General features: G+C 44.5%; 1 protein-coding gene across 4 annotated transcripts in view; it reads right to left on the bottom strand.

Annotated features, from left to right (window-relative positions):
• Window positions 1-17,689, bottom strand: part of LOC110503596 (protein capicua homolog) — a 62,085-nt gene that overhangs the window by 12,083 nt on the left and 32,313 nt on the right. For 2 of the 4 annotated variants that reach the window (XM_090225640.1, XM_090225643.1), the window contains exons 1-12: window positions 13,728-16,377; window positions 13,034-13,183; window positions 12,700-12,865; window positions 5,467-5,575; window positions 5,123-5,305; window positions 4,856-4,994; window positions 4,484-4,662; window positions 4,218-4,356; window positions 3,833-3,930; window positions 2,716-3,673; window positions 2,475-2,614; window positions 2,101-2,261 (exon numbers count right to left, since the gene is read on the bottom strand). In XM_090225640.1, coding sequence (XP_090081766.1) covers window positions 2,101-2,261; window positions 2,475-2,614; window positions 2,716-3,673; window positions 3,833-3,930; window positions 4,218-4,356; window positions 4,484-4,662; window positions 4,856-4,994; window positions 5,123-5,305; window positions 5,467-5,575; window positions 12,700-12,865; window positions 13,034-13,183; window positions 13,728-13,779 — 2,474 coding nt within the window. In that variant the 5' untranslated portion in view covers window positions 13,780-16,377. Of the gene's footprint in view, window positions 1-2,100; window positions 2,262-2,474; window positions 2,615-2,715; window positions 3,674-3,832; window positions 3,931-4,217; window positions 4,357-4,483; window positions 4,663-4,855; window positions 4,995-5,122; window positions 5,306-5,466; window positions 5,576-12,699; window positions 12,866-13,033; window positions 13,184-13,727; window positions 16,378-17,689 lie in introns of those variants that run through there. The other 2 variants (XM_036969319.2, XM_036969326.2) reach the window with 1 other exon arrangement.

Genomic DNA, 17,689 nt, shown 5'->3' with positions numbered 1-17,689 from the left:
AAAAAGAGCAAAAAAAGAGGGGAAGAGGAAAGGAGAGAGGGAGGAGAAAGGAAAGAGAGGAGAGAGAGGAGAGGAAAGACAAAAGAGAGCGAGGAGAGAGGGAAGAGGGAGGATAGGAAAAAGAGGAGAGAGGAAAGAGGGAGGAGAGAGGAAAGAGAGCAAAGAGAGCAAAGAGAGGAAAGAGCAAAGAGAGGAAAGAGAGGAAAGAGCAAAGAGAGGAAAGAGCAAAGAGAGGAAAGAGCAAAGAGAGGAAAGAGAGGAAAGAGCAAAGAGAGGAAAGAGAGGAAAGAGCAAAGAGAGGAAAGAGAGGAAAGAGCAAAGAGAGGAAAGAGAGGAAAGAGCAAAGAGAGGAAAGAGAGGAAAGAGCAAAGAGAGGAAAGAGAGGAAAGAGCAAAGAGAGCAAAGAGAGGAAAGAGAGGAAAGGGCAAAGAGAGCAAAGAGAGGAAAGAGCAAAGAGAGGAAAGAGAGCAAAGAGAGCAAAGAGAGGAAAGAGCAAAGAGAGCAAGCAAAGAGAGCAAAGAGAGCAAAGAGAGGAAAGAGCAAAGAGAGGAAAGAGAGCAAAGAGAGGAAAGAGAGCAAAGAGAGGAAAGAGCAAAGAGAGGAAAGAGCAAAGAGAGGAAAGAGAGCAAAGAGAGGAAAGAGAGCAAAGAGAGGAAAGAGAGCAAAGAGAGGAAAGAGAGCAAAGAGAGGAAAGAGAGCAAAGAGAGGAAAGAGAGCAAAGAGAGGAAAGAGCAAAGAGAGGAAAGAGCAAAGAGAGGAAAGAGCAAAGAGAGCAAAGAGAGGAAAGAGCAAAGAGAGGAAAGAGAGGAAAGAGCAAAGAGAGGAAAGAGCAAAGAGAGCAAAGAGGAAAGAGAGGAAAGAGCAAAGAGAGGAAAGAGAGGAAAGAGCAAAGAGAGGAAAGAGAGCAAAGAGAGGAAAGAGAGGAAAGAGAGGAAAGAGAGGAAAGAGAGGAAAGGGCAAAGAGAGCAAAGAGAGGAAAGAGCAAAGAGAGGAAAGAGGAAAGAGAGGAAAGAGAGCAAAGAGAGGAAAGAGAGGAAAGAGCAAAGAGAGGAAAGAGAGGAAAGAGCAAAGAGAGGAAAGAGCAAAGAGAGCAAAGAGGAAAGAGAGGAAAGAGCAAAGAGAGGAAAGAGAGGAAAGAGCAAAGAGAGGAAAGAGCAAAGAGAGGAAAGAGCGCAAAGAGAGGAAAGAGCGCAAAGAGAGGAAAGAGCGCAAAGAGAGGAAAGAGCAAAGAGAGCAAAGAGAGGAAAGAGAGGAAAGAGGAAAGAGAGGAAAGAGAGCAAAGAGAGGAAAGAGAGGAAAGAGAGGAAAGAGAGGAAAGAGCAAAGAGAGGAAAGAGCAAAGAGAGGAAAGAGCAAAGAGAGGAAAGAGCAAAGAGAGGAAAGAGCAAAGAGAGGAAAGAGCAAAGAGAGGAAAGAGAGGAAAGAGCAAAGAGAGGAAAGAGCAAAGAGAGGAAAGAGCAAAGAGAGCAAAGAGGAAATAGAGGAAAGAGCAAAGAGAGCAAAGAGAGGAAAGAGCAAAGAGAGGAAAGAGGAAAGAGCAAAGAGAGGAAAGAGCAAAGAGAGGAAAGAGCAAAGAGAGGAAAGAGCAAAGAGAGGAAAGAGCAAAGAGAGGAAAGAGCAAAGAGAGGAAAGAGAGCAAAGAGAGCAAAGAGAGCAAAGAGAGCAAAGAGAGCAAAGAGAGCAAAGAGGGAGGAGAGAGCAAAGAGAGGAAAGTTAAGGTGAACAGGGAAAGAGCGAAAGTGTGTATGAGTGGGAGAGAAGATGAAAAGGGCAGTGAAGGCAGAAAAAAAGAAAGAAAGGAAAATAGAACATGAACAATAATGAAAGGAGGAGAGAGGAGAGAAATGGTGCAGTGGGTGTCAGTGGGTGACTGAACAGTAGAGGAAACAGTAGATGAGTGTGTCTGTGTGGTGGAGCTGAGAGGCAGTGAGGGGGCGGCAGGCACTGCAGAGGAAGAGGCAGCCTGGGCCAGCAACAGAGCAGAATGACTAACACACAACACAAGAGCTGCACTTCTTCCAAAACCATTGTGTTATGTATTATGGTAGGGCAGCAGCGCTAATAGTGCACTGTTAGATTGAGTTGGTCTGTGTCCTCCTACCTGGTTGGTGGGGGCGGCAGCAGCACAGTCTGAGATGGGGCAGAACCTTGGTGCAACACTGTGGCCGTTCCCAAGGTAACGGGAAAAGGGCTCCCAGGATGCCCTGCCCCGCCTTGCTGGAGCTGGGATTGGACGACAGGCATGGGAGCGATCTGGAAGATCTATCAGAGAGAAAAAGAGATGGAGAAAGAGTGAGAAGATGGACATCTGTGTATTTAGTCATTCACCTGCGGTAACTAGAAGTGTAACTACTTAGCCTTTGTAATCATAGAATAATCTAAGTAAGAATGGTCATGTTGGAGCTCTGACAGCCCTGGGATACAGAATAAACAATGTCTTGGTTTGGCTGTCATCACCATGGTAACACTGCTTACCTTGCTTCCTGCTTGAGCTCCATTCTGGACAGGAAGAGGTGGAGCCACGAGGGGGTACTGCTGAGCAGGGGCGGGTGCCGTCCTCACTGTTGCCATGGGAAGCAGCATCTTGCCCTGTAGGACTGGGGACTGGGATTGCACTAAAGAGTGAAAGAGATAAATATGGATAAGGTTAAGCCTTTTTTGAAAACACTCCATTTATTAGAGTTTTGGTGTACGATTCTCTCCCCTCAACCCCCACCTCTGGCTCCCGGGCTGACCACTCCGACGGCTGGGCTGGAGGCGTATCCCATCAGCGAGCCCGGCCCCACCTGCTTCACATTGGCTATGGACTTGTGGGTGGACGGAGCTGTGGGCAGGTTGAAGATACTGTTTGGCAGGTTGTGCAGTTGAGGGGAGGGGCTCTTGGGATTGGAGCTGGCTGATAGGGTGGGCAGGATGTATTGGACCTGTGTGATGGCTTTGCCCCCGGGGGATGCCAGAGATGACGATGAGAGGAACTGGGGCTGGAGCAGGGAGAGGGGCAGGGGGCCGTTGGTGTGGTTGTGTGTGGGGGCAGAGACGGGGGCGGTGGGGGGCAGCTGGTGGTGGGAGGACGGATGGGGGGAGGGACTGATGAGCTGGACGGTGGACTGGCTGTGCCCCGGGAACACCAAGCTGGTCACCAGCCCCCCTGGACCCGCCCCTGCACCTATGGGATTGGGTGAGGATGAGGAGTAGTACCCAGGCCCTCCGCTTCCTACTCCGGATCCAATCAGAAGCTGCGCTTGCTGCGATGGGAGGGACCTCCTGTCTGGTGGGTGAGGAATGGATGAAGCTGCTCCGTCTCGGGGTTTACTAGCGATGGGGACTGGCGTGCTCACGACCGGACGAACCACGTTGGTCACCACTGTAGAGGCCACTCTGACAGCCCCCAACCCGAGGAGAGGAGACAGGCCAAGGGGGGCAAGGGCAGAAGGAACTGGGCCTCCGGGGCTGGAGATGACAGAGTGGCCTGAGGAGGACAGGGAAAGAGAGAGGGATGCCACTCCTCCTCCATCACCACCTCCTCCCTCTATTCCTCTCTTTCTCCTGCGGTCTGAGAGCCCCCCTCCTCTCTCCTCATCGTAGCGTTTGGAAGGGTAGGAGGAGAGAGAGACGGAGCGTCCGTGGGGGGTGGGCTGCGAGGAGGAAGAGCAGATCACTGGAGCAAAGACACGCTGCAGAGACAGAAAGAGAAACAACTAAATGTCTGTAGCAGGGTGAAAAGCAGAAGGACTAAAACATGTTCCACTTCTCTAAATAATGGTACTATATCAACAACATGATCAGTCAGACAACTGTAACTCAATCTAGCCTTGATAAAGGAAGAGACTTACCTTGCGATCGCTCTCGTTCCCAGAGGCGTTGTCACTGTCGCTGTCCGTCACTCTCTCCTTACACTTCAGGTCTATGGAGCTGGCAGGGTACGGGTCCTCTGTAGGGGGAAAGGGGAGTGAGGGTACTCATGGTTTATGTGCATAAACACCCATTTCTAACTTCCTCTGCCAGTATATTGTACACGTAATATGCTTTCTGGGAATTGTTCGTGTGAAATTTCCTGCGACCAGATAGACCTTTATTGTTTGTCCCTGAAGGGCAATTTAATTGAATTTCTGAGTTATTTCTTTCTCAAACTGTCCAATTAAGATGATATCATTATGGGAAAAGAGCTCCCAGTAGTACTGTCTGTTTAGATGATGTCACAGCAGTTCAGTTTCTCACCGATGACATCGTCGTCTCCCTCCTCTTCACAGATGACCATGCGTTCCTCATCACTAGTCATGTCCTCACTGACCCCCCTCTGAGACCGGGACAGGGTCTGGGCGCGCCCCGAAAACTGTCCACCACCATCCCCACACATCTGAGAGAGGAAGAGGAGGAGGAGGAGGAAGAGAGTGAGCCAGAATTGACACACCAAACTAAGAAACCTGTTTATCATTTGAGTAAAGCGGCTGTGGTGAAAACAACATTATGTAGCATGGCCTTACCTGTGACAGTTCGGCCAGGGCCTGTGTGTTGCCCCTCTCACTCCTCTCCAGGCTGTGCACGGCACTCTGGGAGAAGGCTCGGGGGCGGGGTAGCTGACCTACATGCCCCTCTCCTGGATTCCGCTCAGACACACCCAGCAGGCCAGGCCCCACCCCTTTCAGCTCCACACCATGGGGCTCTGAGAGAGAGAAAGTAAGTGGGAGAGTGAAACAGTGGTGCATAGCGAGAGGAAAGAGAGAGCTAGATAGATATTCAATGATAATGTTTTAGTGATGACAGAGCTCAGAAGAAACCTTCGCAATCAAATAAACATCCCTCTTCCTTTCTGTTATCTCTTATTTGGGTGTTTTGAGCAGCAGTGTGTGACTCACCGGTGGTCTCAGACATGCTCCTTTCTCTAATGTCTTTGCCCCCCGGCCCCGGGAGCCCTCGGCCATCAGAACTAGACTTCTTCCTGTCTTTGTTGCACCACTTCCAGTCTGGGTGGGCTTTAAAGTGGGCCTCCTTCACCTGAGAAAGAGGGAGAGAGAGAGATAGAGGATGAGCAAACAAAATACATTCATTTTTTGGCTGCTTAGTCAGGTCAGACTAAACCATTGCACTAAATTGGTGTGTGTGTGTGTGTGTGTGTGTAACACCTGGAAGGCGAGGTCGTGATACTTCTGCTTCTCTTTGGGCCCCAGGGCATACCACCACTCGCCCAGGATCTTGCTAACCGTGCGGTTGTCCTGGTTGGGGTGTCTCTGGTGCACCAGCGCTCGATGACGCTTACTGAAGATCATGAACGCGTTCATTGGCCGCCTGATGTGGTCCTTCTCCCTCTGAGAGGAAAGAATGATTAGATGAGAGGGTGAGAGGAAGCCAGAGCGCCTTGCCAGGGATGCTCCTCTTTTAACAATGTGATTAAATGAGGAATGGAATGTATGACGAGGTAAGAGATGAATTGACAAAATAAGTGAGTGAGAGACAGGTGAGAGGTTACCTTGCCAGGGCTGCTCTTGTCCCCATCTTTAGGCAGGGCGCTGAGGGACTGAGTGCGTCTCTTCACAGGAGTCACAGACAAGGGCTCAGGAAGAACACTGGGGAAGAAGCTAAGAGACAGACATAATATATATAGATATATATATACACATATACATGCACACAGTTGAAGTCGGAAGTTTACATAAACTAGTTTTAATGACTTCAACCTAAGTGTTTCAACCACTCCACAAATTTCTTGTTAAAAACTATAGTTTGGCAAGTCAGTTAGGACATCTACTTTGTGTATGAAAAAAGTAATTTTCCCAACAATTGTTTACAGATTATTTCACTTAAAATTCACTGTATCACAATGCCAGTGGGTCAGAAGTTTACATACACTAAGTTGACTGTGCCTTTTAAACAGCTTGGAAAATTCCAGAAAATGTCATCATGGCGTTAGAAGCTTCTGATAGGCTAATTGACATCATTTGAGTCAATTGGAGGTGTACCCGTGGATGTATTTCAAGGCCTACCTTCAAACTCAGTGCCTCTTTGCTTGACATCATGGGGAAATCAAAAAGAAATCAGCCAAAATTGTAGACCTCCACAAGTCTGGTTCGTCCTTGGGAGCAATTTCCAAATGCCTGAAGGTACCACGCTCATCTGTACAAACAATGGTACGCAAGTATAAACACCAAGGGACCATGCAGCCATCATATCGCTCAGGAAGGAGATGCGTTCTGTCTCCTAGAGATGAACGTACTTTGGTGCGAAAAGTGCAAATCAATCCCAGAACAACAGCAAAGGACCTTGTGAAGATGCTGGAGGAAACAGGTACAAAATATCTATATCCACAGTAAAACAAGTCCTATATTGACATAACCTGAAAGGCCGCCTCAGCAAGGAAGAAGCCACTGCTCCAAAACCGCCATAAAAAAAAGCCAGATTACGGTTTGCAACTGCACATGGGGACAAAGACCGTACTTTTTGGGAAAATGTCCTCTGGTCTAATGAAACAAAAATACAACTGTTTGGCCATAATGACCATCATCATGTTTGGAGGATAAAGGGGGAGGCTTGCAAGCTGAAGAACACCATCCCAACGGTGAAGCACGGGGGTGGCGGCATCATGTAGTGGGGGGCTTTGCTGCAGGAGGGACTGGTGCACTTCACAAAATAGATAGCATCATGAGGCAGGGAAATTATGTGGAAAAATTGAAGAAACATCTCAAAACCTCAGTCAGGAAGTTAAAGCTTGGTCGCAAATGGGTCTTCCAAATGGACAATGACCCCAAGCATACCTCCAAAAGTTGTGGCAAAAAGGCTTAAGGGCAACACAGTCAAGGTATTGGAGTGGCCATCACAAAGCCCTGACCTCAATCCTAATCCTTGTGGGCAGAACTGAAAAAGCATGAGCGAGCAAGGAGGCCTACAAAACCTGACTCAGTTACACCAGCTCTGTCAGGAGGAATGTGGGACTTCAACTTATTGTGGGAAGCTTGTGGAAGGCTACCTGAAACATTTGACCCAAGTTAAACAATTTAAAGGCAATGCTACCAAATACTAATTGAGTGTATGTAAACTTCTGACCTACTGGATGAAAGAAATTAAAGCTGAAATAAATCATTCTATCTACTATTAATCTGACATTTCACATTCTTAAAATAAAGTTGTGATCCTAACTGACCTAAAACAGGGAATTTTTACTAGGATTAAATGTCAGGAATTGTGAAAAAAATGAGTTTAAATGCATTTGGCTAAGGTGTATGTAAACTTCCGACTTCAACTGTACACACACACGATAGTGGGTGAGAGATAAATAGATCTCACCCACCATCATACCTCTGTAGCAAACATGGAACATTCAAAAAAAAGAGACAAAAACAACTAAGGAGAGAGATTTGCATAAAACTGTCACTCTTTCACACACACACACACACACACACACACACACACACACACACACACACACACACACACACACACACACACACACAAAGAGCAGGAAAAGTGGCTCATCTCCCCAGAGAGTTCAGTGGATTCAGCAGACAGCTCATAACAGTCAATGGACAGCAGCAGCCTGGCCCCTGCCATTCTTTTCAGTTATTTGTTATGCTTTTTTGTCAAACATCGGATAGGTGCAGTGAAATGTGTTGTTTTACAGGGTGAGCCATAGTACAGAGCCCCTGGAGCTAATAAGGGTTTAGTGCCTTGCTCAAGGGCACATCGACAAATCTTTCACCTTGTCGGCTCAGCTATTCAAACCAGCAACGTTTTGGTTACTGGCCCAACGCTCTAACCACTACGCTACCTGACACCCTGTATATTCATTTAGCTTGTATTCATATAGCCATTCATATGGCTAGTAATAAAGCACAGAGATGGATGCTTTTGTTCCTCACCTCGTTGTTCAAATAACATTCTGCTCTACATGTAGAAAACTTAAGTGGACGCGTGGAGCCACTCACTCTACTAGGCCTGTCCCTGCACAAAAATAATCTTGGCCGACCGAAAGTAGTCTGTTCTTTCGACCAATCATTTGGTCTCAAATTTGAAGCGTGTATATAAAATCAACTATATGCATTGAGATTGTCTGATGCTTGACGTGGATGTTGATTCAGAGGGGTTGGGTTAAATGTGGAAGACACATTTAAGTTGAATGCATTCAGTTGTACAACTGACTTGGTATCCCCCTTTCCCTTTAAGCACAATGTTTGAATAAATATGACAGAACAAGAATAAATTAACCTGACCCGACCATGCTCCTCCAGCTCCTGCCAAACATCCCATTTACCAAAACGAGCCTGCCATCATTCGCGAGCCTGCCATCATTCACTTACTGTGTGTTTGCAGGCAGATGCAACACCGCGACTTTAAATCATTAGAACACATTCACCAAAACCCATAAAATACCCCTGGAATGGATTTCTGCAAATATATAAACACCACAGGAGTCCTCTTACATTTGGGAACTTTACAGTCCTATTGATCAAACAACCATGAAAAGGTAAGCTCTCTCTCCCTTAGTTACACACATAACGACAACAATATCATCAACTAATGCTAGCCATAGCAAGATGAGCTAAAATCTAACAAAGTAACATTTCAGGTAGTTTGCTGTTAAAACTGCACTTTAAAGATGCGTAATTGTAGCCTCCTCGACCTTCTGCAGCTTGCCTACCAATGCATGCTTGTCCCAACCAAGTACCCAAGCTAACTGGCTAAAGTTGGCTAGCTTGCTAGTTAACTACTTTCAGACACAAATGAGGGAACACCTCACTGACTATTTTATTCGCCCTAGCAGAACTGATTAGGTTGTTTACGTTCGTGACTAACTATTACCTTTTCCCCCCATGTTTACTAACATATTCAGCGGGTGTTACTCATTCGTAAATTCATCAGTTGTTCTGCGCTCTGGCACACTCAGACGAGAGTACTCTGAAATCAGAGTAGATAGCCAGAGTGAATTTGCAAACGCAAGAGATATGTAAACAGTCGTTCAAGATACCTGCATCTCTAGCTGTGAAAAGCCACCGAAAAACGATGAGGAGAAAAAGTTAGTCACCCACTCCTCCAATGGCATGACGTCCTCCTAGCAGCTAGCTAACGTTAGGCTCCGTCTTTTTAGATTGCTACATAAATAGATACAGTAGCCTATTAGCCACAGTATGACTGACTTGTGATCATTACCCTTGCTAGTTTGATTGTATTGACATATCAGTAGTCTTAGTTACATTTGTCAGTTTTTGTCCAGAATATTGAGTCATTGAAACTGAAACAGTGCTTCCCGAATGGAGGCAGCAAACTTTGTATTGCTGAATTATATGAATCATGCAATGAACTGCATCCACCTATTCTGCCAACAATGCCTTAGTGTATGTCATGGAACGTTGAGTCAAATATAACTTTTAATAAAAAATAAAAAAAGATTTTAAACCTTGTAAAGTTGGTTTTGTAGCATAAACTGGGAATTGTATATTTTTGACTGATATTATGATTGTGTGTTTGTTTCATATCGGCAAAGTAGTTAAAATGTTGTCAGTTCCACTTTAAACTCAGGTCACCAATTACTTTGTGTGCTAAACGTGAAATGCTTTTTTCAATGGGAGGTAATAGTTGTACATTTCGATTGGGAAATGCTTGGTGGTGGTTTTATGTATTCTTATGATTGAGACCTACTGGCTTATTATGTCAGAGTTTATGGACAGCTTATCCTTTAACATCATGCTGTGTGTGACTGCTGTCTTTCCATCTGCCCTATGTAGTTGTCCTGGAGAAGTTGGTCAATTCTAATTTTGCCAAAAAGTTCCCAAACAGGCTGCCCAGAGAAGGAAAGGCACCTGTGTGAAAAAAACAATTTTTTTTTTTTGCGTTTTCACTCTCAAAATCACAAAAAAAATTAAATATAGAAAAAATTACAAAAAAAGGGTCTAACTGACCATACCGCTCACCAAAAATAAACTTACACATACATGTTATTCAATCATTGCATCTAAACTGTTCACGAGAGTCTGCGTAGTCAGGCGCTAAAATAGAACTTGGTTATATTTGTGACGCGTGATGAACTGCAAGTCCCGCCTCTCCTGTCTCCTGATTGTTTTTTTATGAGCCTATATCCACGTGGGTGATTGAAAGACAAACTGAGGTCCACACTCCTGACCAGTTAGTGGCAGTAATGCACCTTAAAGTTGGTTGCCAACCGCCATATAAACTCCAAAGAAGAAGCCTAAAGGAGGAGAGATTACTAGAAACTAACTCTGTTCACCCTTTTATCTGTGGAATAATTGTAAGAGTAGAGGACCTTGTGCATTTCAGGTAAAATAACAAGCAAATGTTTATATCCCAGGACAAATTAGCTTGCAATAGCAAGCTAGCTAGCTAAATTTCCATGAAAGTTTAATGCTTTTCGACCTGTCACCAAATTAATATAGTTGGTTCAGAGTTTGTTTTGATAATTCAACCTGCGTGTCCTGATCACGTCTGGTGTGGATGGACAAAATCGACATGGTTGCGATGGCACACGCGGATGCACGCCCCCGGTCTGGTCAGCATGTAAGTCCACAACAACGCTTAAACCACATCAATCTGATTGGGTGGGACTGTCAGGGCCTGGCTCCCCAGTGGGTGGGCCTCTGTCCACCCAGGCACATCCATGTCTGCGCCAAGATGCAGCCAAGAGGCCCATGATCACTCTGGATGAACTGCAGAGATCTACAGCTGAGGTGGGAGACTCTGTCCATAGGACAACAATCAGTCGTATATTGCACAAATCTGGCCTTTATGGAAGAGTGGCAAGAAGAAAGCCATTTCTTAAAGATATCCATAAAAAGTGTTGTTTAAAGTTTGCCACAAGCCACCTGGGAGACACACCAAACATGTGGAAGAAGGTGCTCTGGTCAGATGAAACCAAAATTGAACTTTTTGGCAACAATTCAAAACGTTATGTTTGGCGTAAAAGCAACACAGCTCATCACCCTGAACACACCATCCCCACTGTCAAACATGGTGGTGGCAGCATCATGGTTTGGGCCTGCTTTTCTTCAGCAGGGACAGGGAAGATGGTTAAAATTGATGGGAAGATGGATGGAGCCAAATACAGGACCATTCTGGAAGAACCTGATGGAGTCTGCAAAAGACCTGAGACTGGGACGGAGATTTGTCTTCCAACAAGACAATGATCCAAAACATAAAGCAAAATCTACAATGGAATGGTTCAAAAATAAACATATCCAGGTGTTAGAATGGCCAAGTCAAAGTCCAGACCTGAATCCAATCGAGAATCTGTGGAAAGAACTGAAAACTGCTGTTCACAAATGCTCTCCATTCAACCTCACTGAGCTTGAGCTGTTTTGCAAGGAGGAATGGGAAAACATTTCAGTCTCTCGATGTGCAAAACTGATAGAGACATACCCCAAGCGACTTACAGCTGTAATCGCAGCAAAAGGTGGCGCTACAAAGTATTAACTTAAGGGGGCTGAATAATTTTGCACGCCCAATTTTTCAGTTTTTGATTTGTTAAAAAAGTTTGAAATATCCAATAAATGTCATTCCACTTCATGATTGTGTCCCACTTGTTGTTGATTCTTCACAAAAAAATACAGTTTTATATCTTTATGTTTGAAGCCTGAAATGTGGCAAAAGGTCGCAAAGTTCAAGGGGGCCGAATACTTTCGCAAGGCACTGTAGGTTCACCACTACTAACCTGTCACACTGAAGGCCTATAGGTTCACCACTGTACTAACCTGTCACACACTGAAGACCTATAGGTTCACCACTGTACTAACCTGTCACACACTGAAGACCTATAGGTTCACCACTGTACTAACCTGTCACACAGTGGAGGCCTATAGGTTTGCCACTGCGCAAACATATGGTCTATAATTGACAAAACTCGTAAATGGAATTAAATAAACCAAAACTTGTTTCGCACAAGTTTAGTTTAGGTAGTGTAGGCTAACAATGTGTCCACTCTGACAATGAGAACGGTAAAAGACTGGATTAACAATATATTAAATGCAATAACAAAAATTACCGTAACCAAAAAACATTATGGATTAGATATTATAGGAATTAATGGTACATTTATTACTGGTGATATATGTAATGGGGAATTGATAGACACTAACAATCACACACAAACAATTCTCACAATTAAGTTATGAAACAATGAAAGTGCACAAATTGCAGGAGAGAGACGTGCATTATGCATCCTAACACACTCCCCTTCCTCTTGGACTGTGCCATCCTCCGCAATGGATTAGTTCACTGAGATGGGTGCAAATCAGACAAGTATCTCGTGTTTAATAAATAAATATATACAGTACTAGTCAAAAGTTTGGACACCTACTCATTCAAGGGTTTTTCTTTATTTGACTATTTTCTACATTGTAGAATAATAATGAAGACATCACAACTATGAAATAACACATGTGGAATCATGTAGTAACCAAAAAAGTGTTAAACAAATCAAAATATATTTTATATTTGAAATTCTTCAAAGTAGCCACCCTTTGCCTTGACAGCTTTACACACTCTTGTCTTACAATGTAGAAAATAGTAAAAATAAAGAAAAACCCTGAAATGAGTAAGTGTGTCCAAACTTTTGACTGGTACTGTATATATTTTCTCCTGCTCAACTAAAAAAAATATTGGTTGACCAACATTCTAATGACCAAACAATCGACTATTTGGGGTCAGCCCTAGTGTCCACACACACACGCGTATGCAGTCACGCACGCACACACACACTTACGGGTCATCCACATCACTCTCAGTCTCACTGTCTGGCCTCTCTCTTTCGGCCTCCCTCTCCGGGGCCAGGTCGTCCGTGGAGGGAGTCAGCCGTGTTGTGGGTCCTCTCTCTAGGGAGGGGTGGTCCTCGTTGGTCTCCTGTAGCAGCACTGCACACCCGTGAGACTCTGAGAAAGACAGGAAAAGGGGGTATTTTCGCAATGATTCAAATCTCTGATAGTTATCTGGTAATACCAATGTTTGTGTTACGTAATTTATTATGTTTCAAGTGTTTGAAATCATGGTAGAAATTGTAATCTTGCTGGGATTTGGGTCGAATTTCATCCACAACCTACCTGTTTTCAGACTGGCAGCTTGGGGGTGATTGATTGGTTGTTGGCCCTCACCAGACTGAGTAGAGGCATCTGACTGGGTTGGTGCCAGGAAAGGGACCAATGAATGCCAGGGAAACACAGGAACTGACCGGGGTTCCACGTTGGTCCAGACTGCAAAAAAAATACAAAGAAATGGTTAGACCTACTCCTTTTATTCAGTGTAATCCAGTCAGTGAATATTATTTTTGAGCAACAGTTTATGGACTCACAATATGTCCAGACAATACACTCCTCATAGTAAGCTAGCTCAAACTAGCTTCCGATAAACAATCTCAACTTAATTATAAACAAGATTCTATTTCCAGATTTTGGGAACATATTGTTGTTAGCCTGTACACATGCTAATAGTTTATTTGTGACAATATGAACACTTTTCTAGTATGGTCAAGAAGTGACTATCAAAGGCCCATCTTCCCAGAACCAGTGGCCCCACTGGCTTAACCAATTAGCCTCAGGTATATACTCAAGGCTGTTGCTGCTCCCCATATGGGACACCTCTGGAAACTCACCAGCAGGTAGCTGATCCATGTGAGTATCAATCAGCCATGAGAAAGACCGGTATATCTCACTGCAAATTCATACTGCTACAATATTCAAAATGGTGCTGGAGACAAATATGAAAAACACACAGAAGTAGTAAATGACCATGACTGACCAAACATGCTCAGTCCTTGACGGAGGTATTGAGGGGTCTCTGATGAATACATGGTTGAAAATAGTCCTTTATGGTGTTTTTCCAAAAACGAGTCTGAATTTAAAAGGGTCCTTGAAAGCGTCCCTTTACAACGTCAGATAAAAATCCATGTGTTGAAAAATGAATCAGTGATCCAAGATCGTATGGTGGATGGCAACAGTGCTCGATAGTGCCTGCATCTGACGCTTATCTTCAGATTGCGGTCATCACGCACAACTTTCAATGCAATAGTCGCACTGCTATTATGATTTATCCGGTGGCGTACTGATATATCTGTAAATGTTGATTTCGGATTAAAATGAAGTCCCATGCGTATCGGTCAACAACATGAGACCAGCTCACGCTTTCATCTTTTCAAATGCCGCATTCTCTGCGAGCAGCCTATTTGTTCACGCGCATTGACGATAACAATTACATTTCCCCAGTACAGAACATCAAATACGGGGAATAACACAATGTAAAATGGATTGCCAACTAGTCAGTAGTCACAAGTTGCAACAGGATACAGAAGATACGACAATACGTTAAATATAGTCGGAGAAGTCTGTGTTCCTCTTGGTCTAATAACCCCTGATGCACCCTCGCCTGTTTGTTTACATTACTGGAGTGCTGCGGTCACGAATAGGTTAACTAGGCCTCACCCTCAGCCACGGAGTAAATTGGCACATCAGTCCGAGACATACGCTATCCTCGCGGCCATGTTCAACTTGTCTCTACACGTCCTCGCTTCAGTCTAGCAGTGTACAAATGGTGCGAAAGGCAAAAAATAAAATGTTTAGGGCAGAAACGGAGTATTCGATGTATTGCATTTAGTCGACCTGACAGCTAGCTTGGACGAATCTAACATTAATTGCTAGCAGTGGATAGCAAGCTGGCTAGCTAACTACGTGCATTAGCTATCTGGCTAGTTGTTATGCAAATGCTCAAAATGACAAAGCTATCAAATTCATAATCCTGCTAGATTTGTATCTGTCTGAATATCAATCAAATGCGTATGCATCGGACCGTGTGTAAAGTTATACACAACTTCTAGTTAGCTGAATTAATACAGGCTAGCAGCAGCTATTTGCCATCCATAAACTCCAGTACAGGCTATGCTCAGCAACATCATGCTTTTACTTTGGATGTTCTTGCTGAAGTTTGGAGGACAAGTGACAACCCCAATGGTTTATCGTACGTTAGCTGGCCACCACATACGTGGTTTATTGCCGTCTACATTGACGCAAGTAGCACTGCAATTGTCAGTCAAAATAACCTTTGCTACTTCAAAATACAGCCGACAGGTTCAACACGAGAAGGCAACCCGAGCCTCAAGTGCACCGGTCCAAATAACACCGTACCCTCCGTAACGCCCCTGGCCCTGCACCCGCAGAACAGAAACAGAAAGCAGTCAAAGAAACGCAATTATTGTCCTCATGTCACTACCCTTCCTTTACACAACAACAAAGGTCTGTTACTATTGTTTTTCTTCACACCATGAATCCACTTAAATTATTTGAGGAACAATGACTGCTGCGTGCTAGATCTATAAGATGGTAGCTAAATTGACAAAAAACCTGTCTGAATACACCTGCATTTTTTACCCCCAAAACCGTTAGCCACCTGCCTGTTTAGCCGTATGGTTACTGTCAGCATCCAACATTGATATTCTATTGCTTTGGCACCAACTCATATTAAAAATGTAAAGTAACGTGAAATCGTATTCACCATCAATTAACTTTCTACCACACAAGGCGGATCATATGCAGGTGTGCGTAAAACTGGTCATCCATCTCCCATATCCCACTGGCTCTCCAGTTGTTGGTTAAATCCAAATACCAATTTTGGGGTTTTCTTGAAGGCTAGCCACCAATGCACTACCCCCACTAACGTTAATATTTTGTTAAACACCACCGTGGCCTCAGTCGGCTCCCACACACACCCCTGCCTCGTATCTATCAACGTCTCAAAAAGGTAATCGACTGAAAATATAGTTGCCAGAAGTATTTCACTCCAACACTGTCATGAGCAGCGGCGATGATGATAACACGGACCCCAATGACAGAAAGTGGGGCGAGACCACAGCACTGTTCTGTGTTGGTTGCTGCCCCCCCTTGGACCACAGAAAACGACCGGATTGAGCTCAAAGGCAGGAAACAGAAGCGAGAGGCCAGCCGGAGATGCTCCGACACAGATCCGTGGAATCGGGGGCTTTATGGAAATTGCCGCTCGATGTCCGGTGCGATCTCCGCCTGCAGCAGGTCACTTCACGCGCGCCCACTCCTGTCCGTCAGCTCGGCAGGTATTTGTAGTAGAAAAGTTATCGTATCATAACATCTCCTCACTTTAGCTCAACTCTCTTCCCCACGATTTGTCCTCTCTTGCTTCGTCTGGCCCTTTATTTTTCCCCTCCCTGTTCCTTGTTGTAAAACTAGGCTGCCCCCTCTCGCTCTTTCAGTGTGTCAACCTCGCCCAACCGTGCCCCGCCCCTTTCTCTTAATCTAAGCTCCACCATTGGTCAAGGCAGCCACCTGTCATCCCGCCGCCGTGACCGCTGATTGGTTGAAATATGCACGGGAATGTCAGTCATATGCAAATCTCACTCGATCAGTCAGTCACTGATAGCTGCAATGAAATAGAGCTCCTAAAAAATAACATATAACATTGGGACATGACTTCCTATTGGCTGTTATTCAATCCCACCGTGACGTTTCTGGCGTTCATTTATTGGCTACAAATCCCAAATTGCCCAACCTGACTCATACCGCAATAATTACTATTCATAATCCCGCCCATGTCCCATCGGTCTATTTTAGATAGTATGCTAGATTGATTGCCGAGCAAGTGAACAGAGACACTCAGATGGAGGACAACAAATCGCTTGACAGAAGTTTATATAAGGTCCTTCACCAAACATAGTAAAAACGACATGCAGTACCGACTTCGTCCATCTGCATAGGGGGCACTCTAGAAATCAAACTCTTTGAAGTGTAGCTGTGAAACAGGTTCCACTAGATAGCACAGCCACAAAGTCAAAATTGGCACTATGGTAAAAATGTTTGAAAACAAAAATAGTATTTTTGGTCATAATTTAAGGTTAAGTAAGGTTAGCAGTGTGGTTAAAGTGCAAATGACAAGTGTTTTAACTACTTTGTAGATATGACACAAACAGACAATCATATCAGTTAAAAATATAAAATTCCAAGTTTAGTTTCAATGACTCAATATTTTGGACAAAAACTGACAAATGTAACTAAGGCTGGTATGTCAATACAATCAAACTAGCAAGGGTAATGATCACAAGTCAGTCATACTGTGGCTAATAGGCTACTGTATCTATGTATGTAGCAATCTAAAAACACGGAGCCTAACGTTAGCTAGCTGCTAGGAAAACGTCATGCCATTGGAGGAGTGGGTGACTAACTTTTTCTCCTCATCGTTTTTCGGTGGCTTTTCACAGCTAGAGATGCAGGTGTCATTTGGTTAGCTAGCAAGAACTTGAATGACTGTCATCCATTTATCTAGCATATATCTTGCGTTCGCAAATTCACTCTGGCTATCTAGCTAGCCTAGTGGTTAGTGTTGGGCCAGTAACTGAAAGGTTGCTGGATCGAATCCCTGAGCTGACAAGGTAAAAATCTGTGTTTCTGCCCCTGAACAAGGCAGTTAACCCACTGTTCCCCGGGCACTGAAGACGTGGATGTCGATTATGGCATCCTCCCGCACCTCTCTGATTCAGAGGGGTTGGGTTAAATGCGGAAGATACATTTCAGTTGAATGCATTAAGTTGTACAACTGACTAGGTATCCTCCTTTACTCTAATTTCTGAGTACTCTTGTCTGAGTGTGCCAGAGCGCAGAATAACTGATGAATTTACGAAAGCACAACATCTGCTGAATATGACCGGTGTCAGTAAACGTAGGGGGGGAAAAGTAATAGTTCGT

The sequence above is a fragment of the Oncorhynchus mykiss genome, chromosome 3, assembly GCF_057628025.1.
Source record: "Oncorhynchus mykiss isolate SJ-2025 chromosome 3, ASM5762802v1, whole genome shotgun sequence".
NCBI classification, from domain to species: Eukaryota; Metazoa; Chordata; class Actinopteri; order Salmoniformes; family Salmonidae; genus Oncorhynchus; species Oncorhynchus mykiss.
This window is presented reverse-complemented; position numbering and strand designations above follow the sequence as displayed.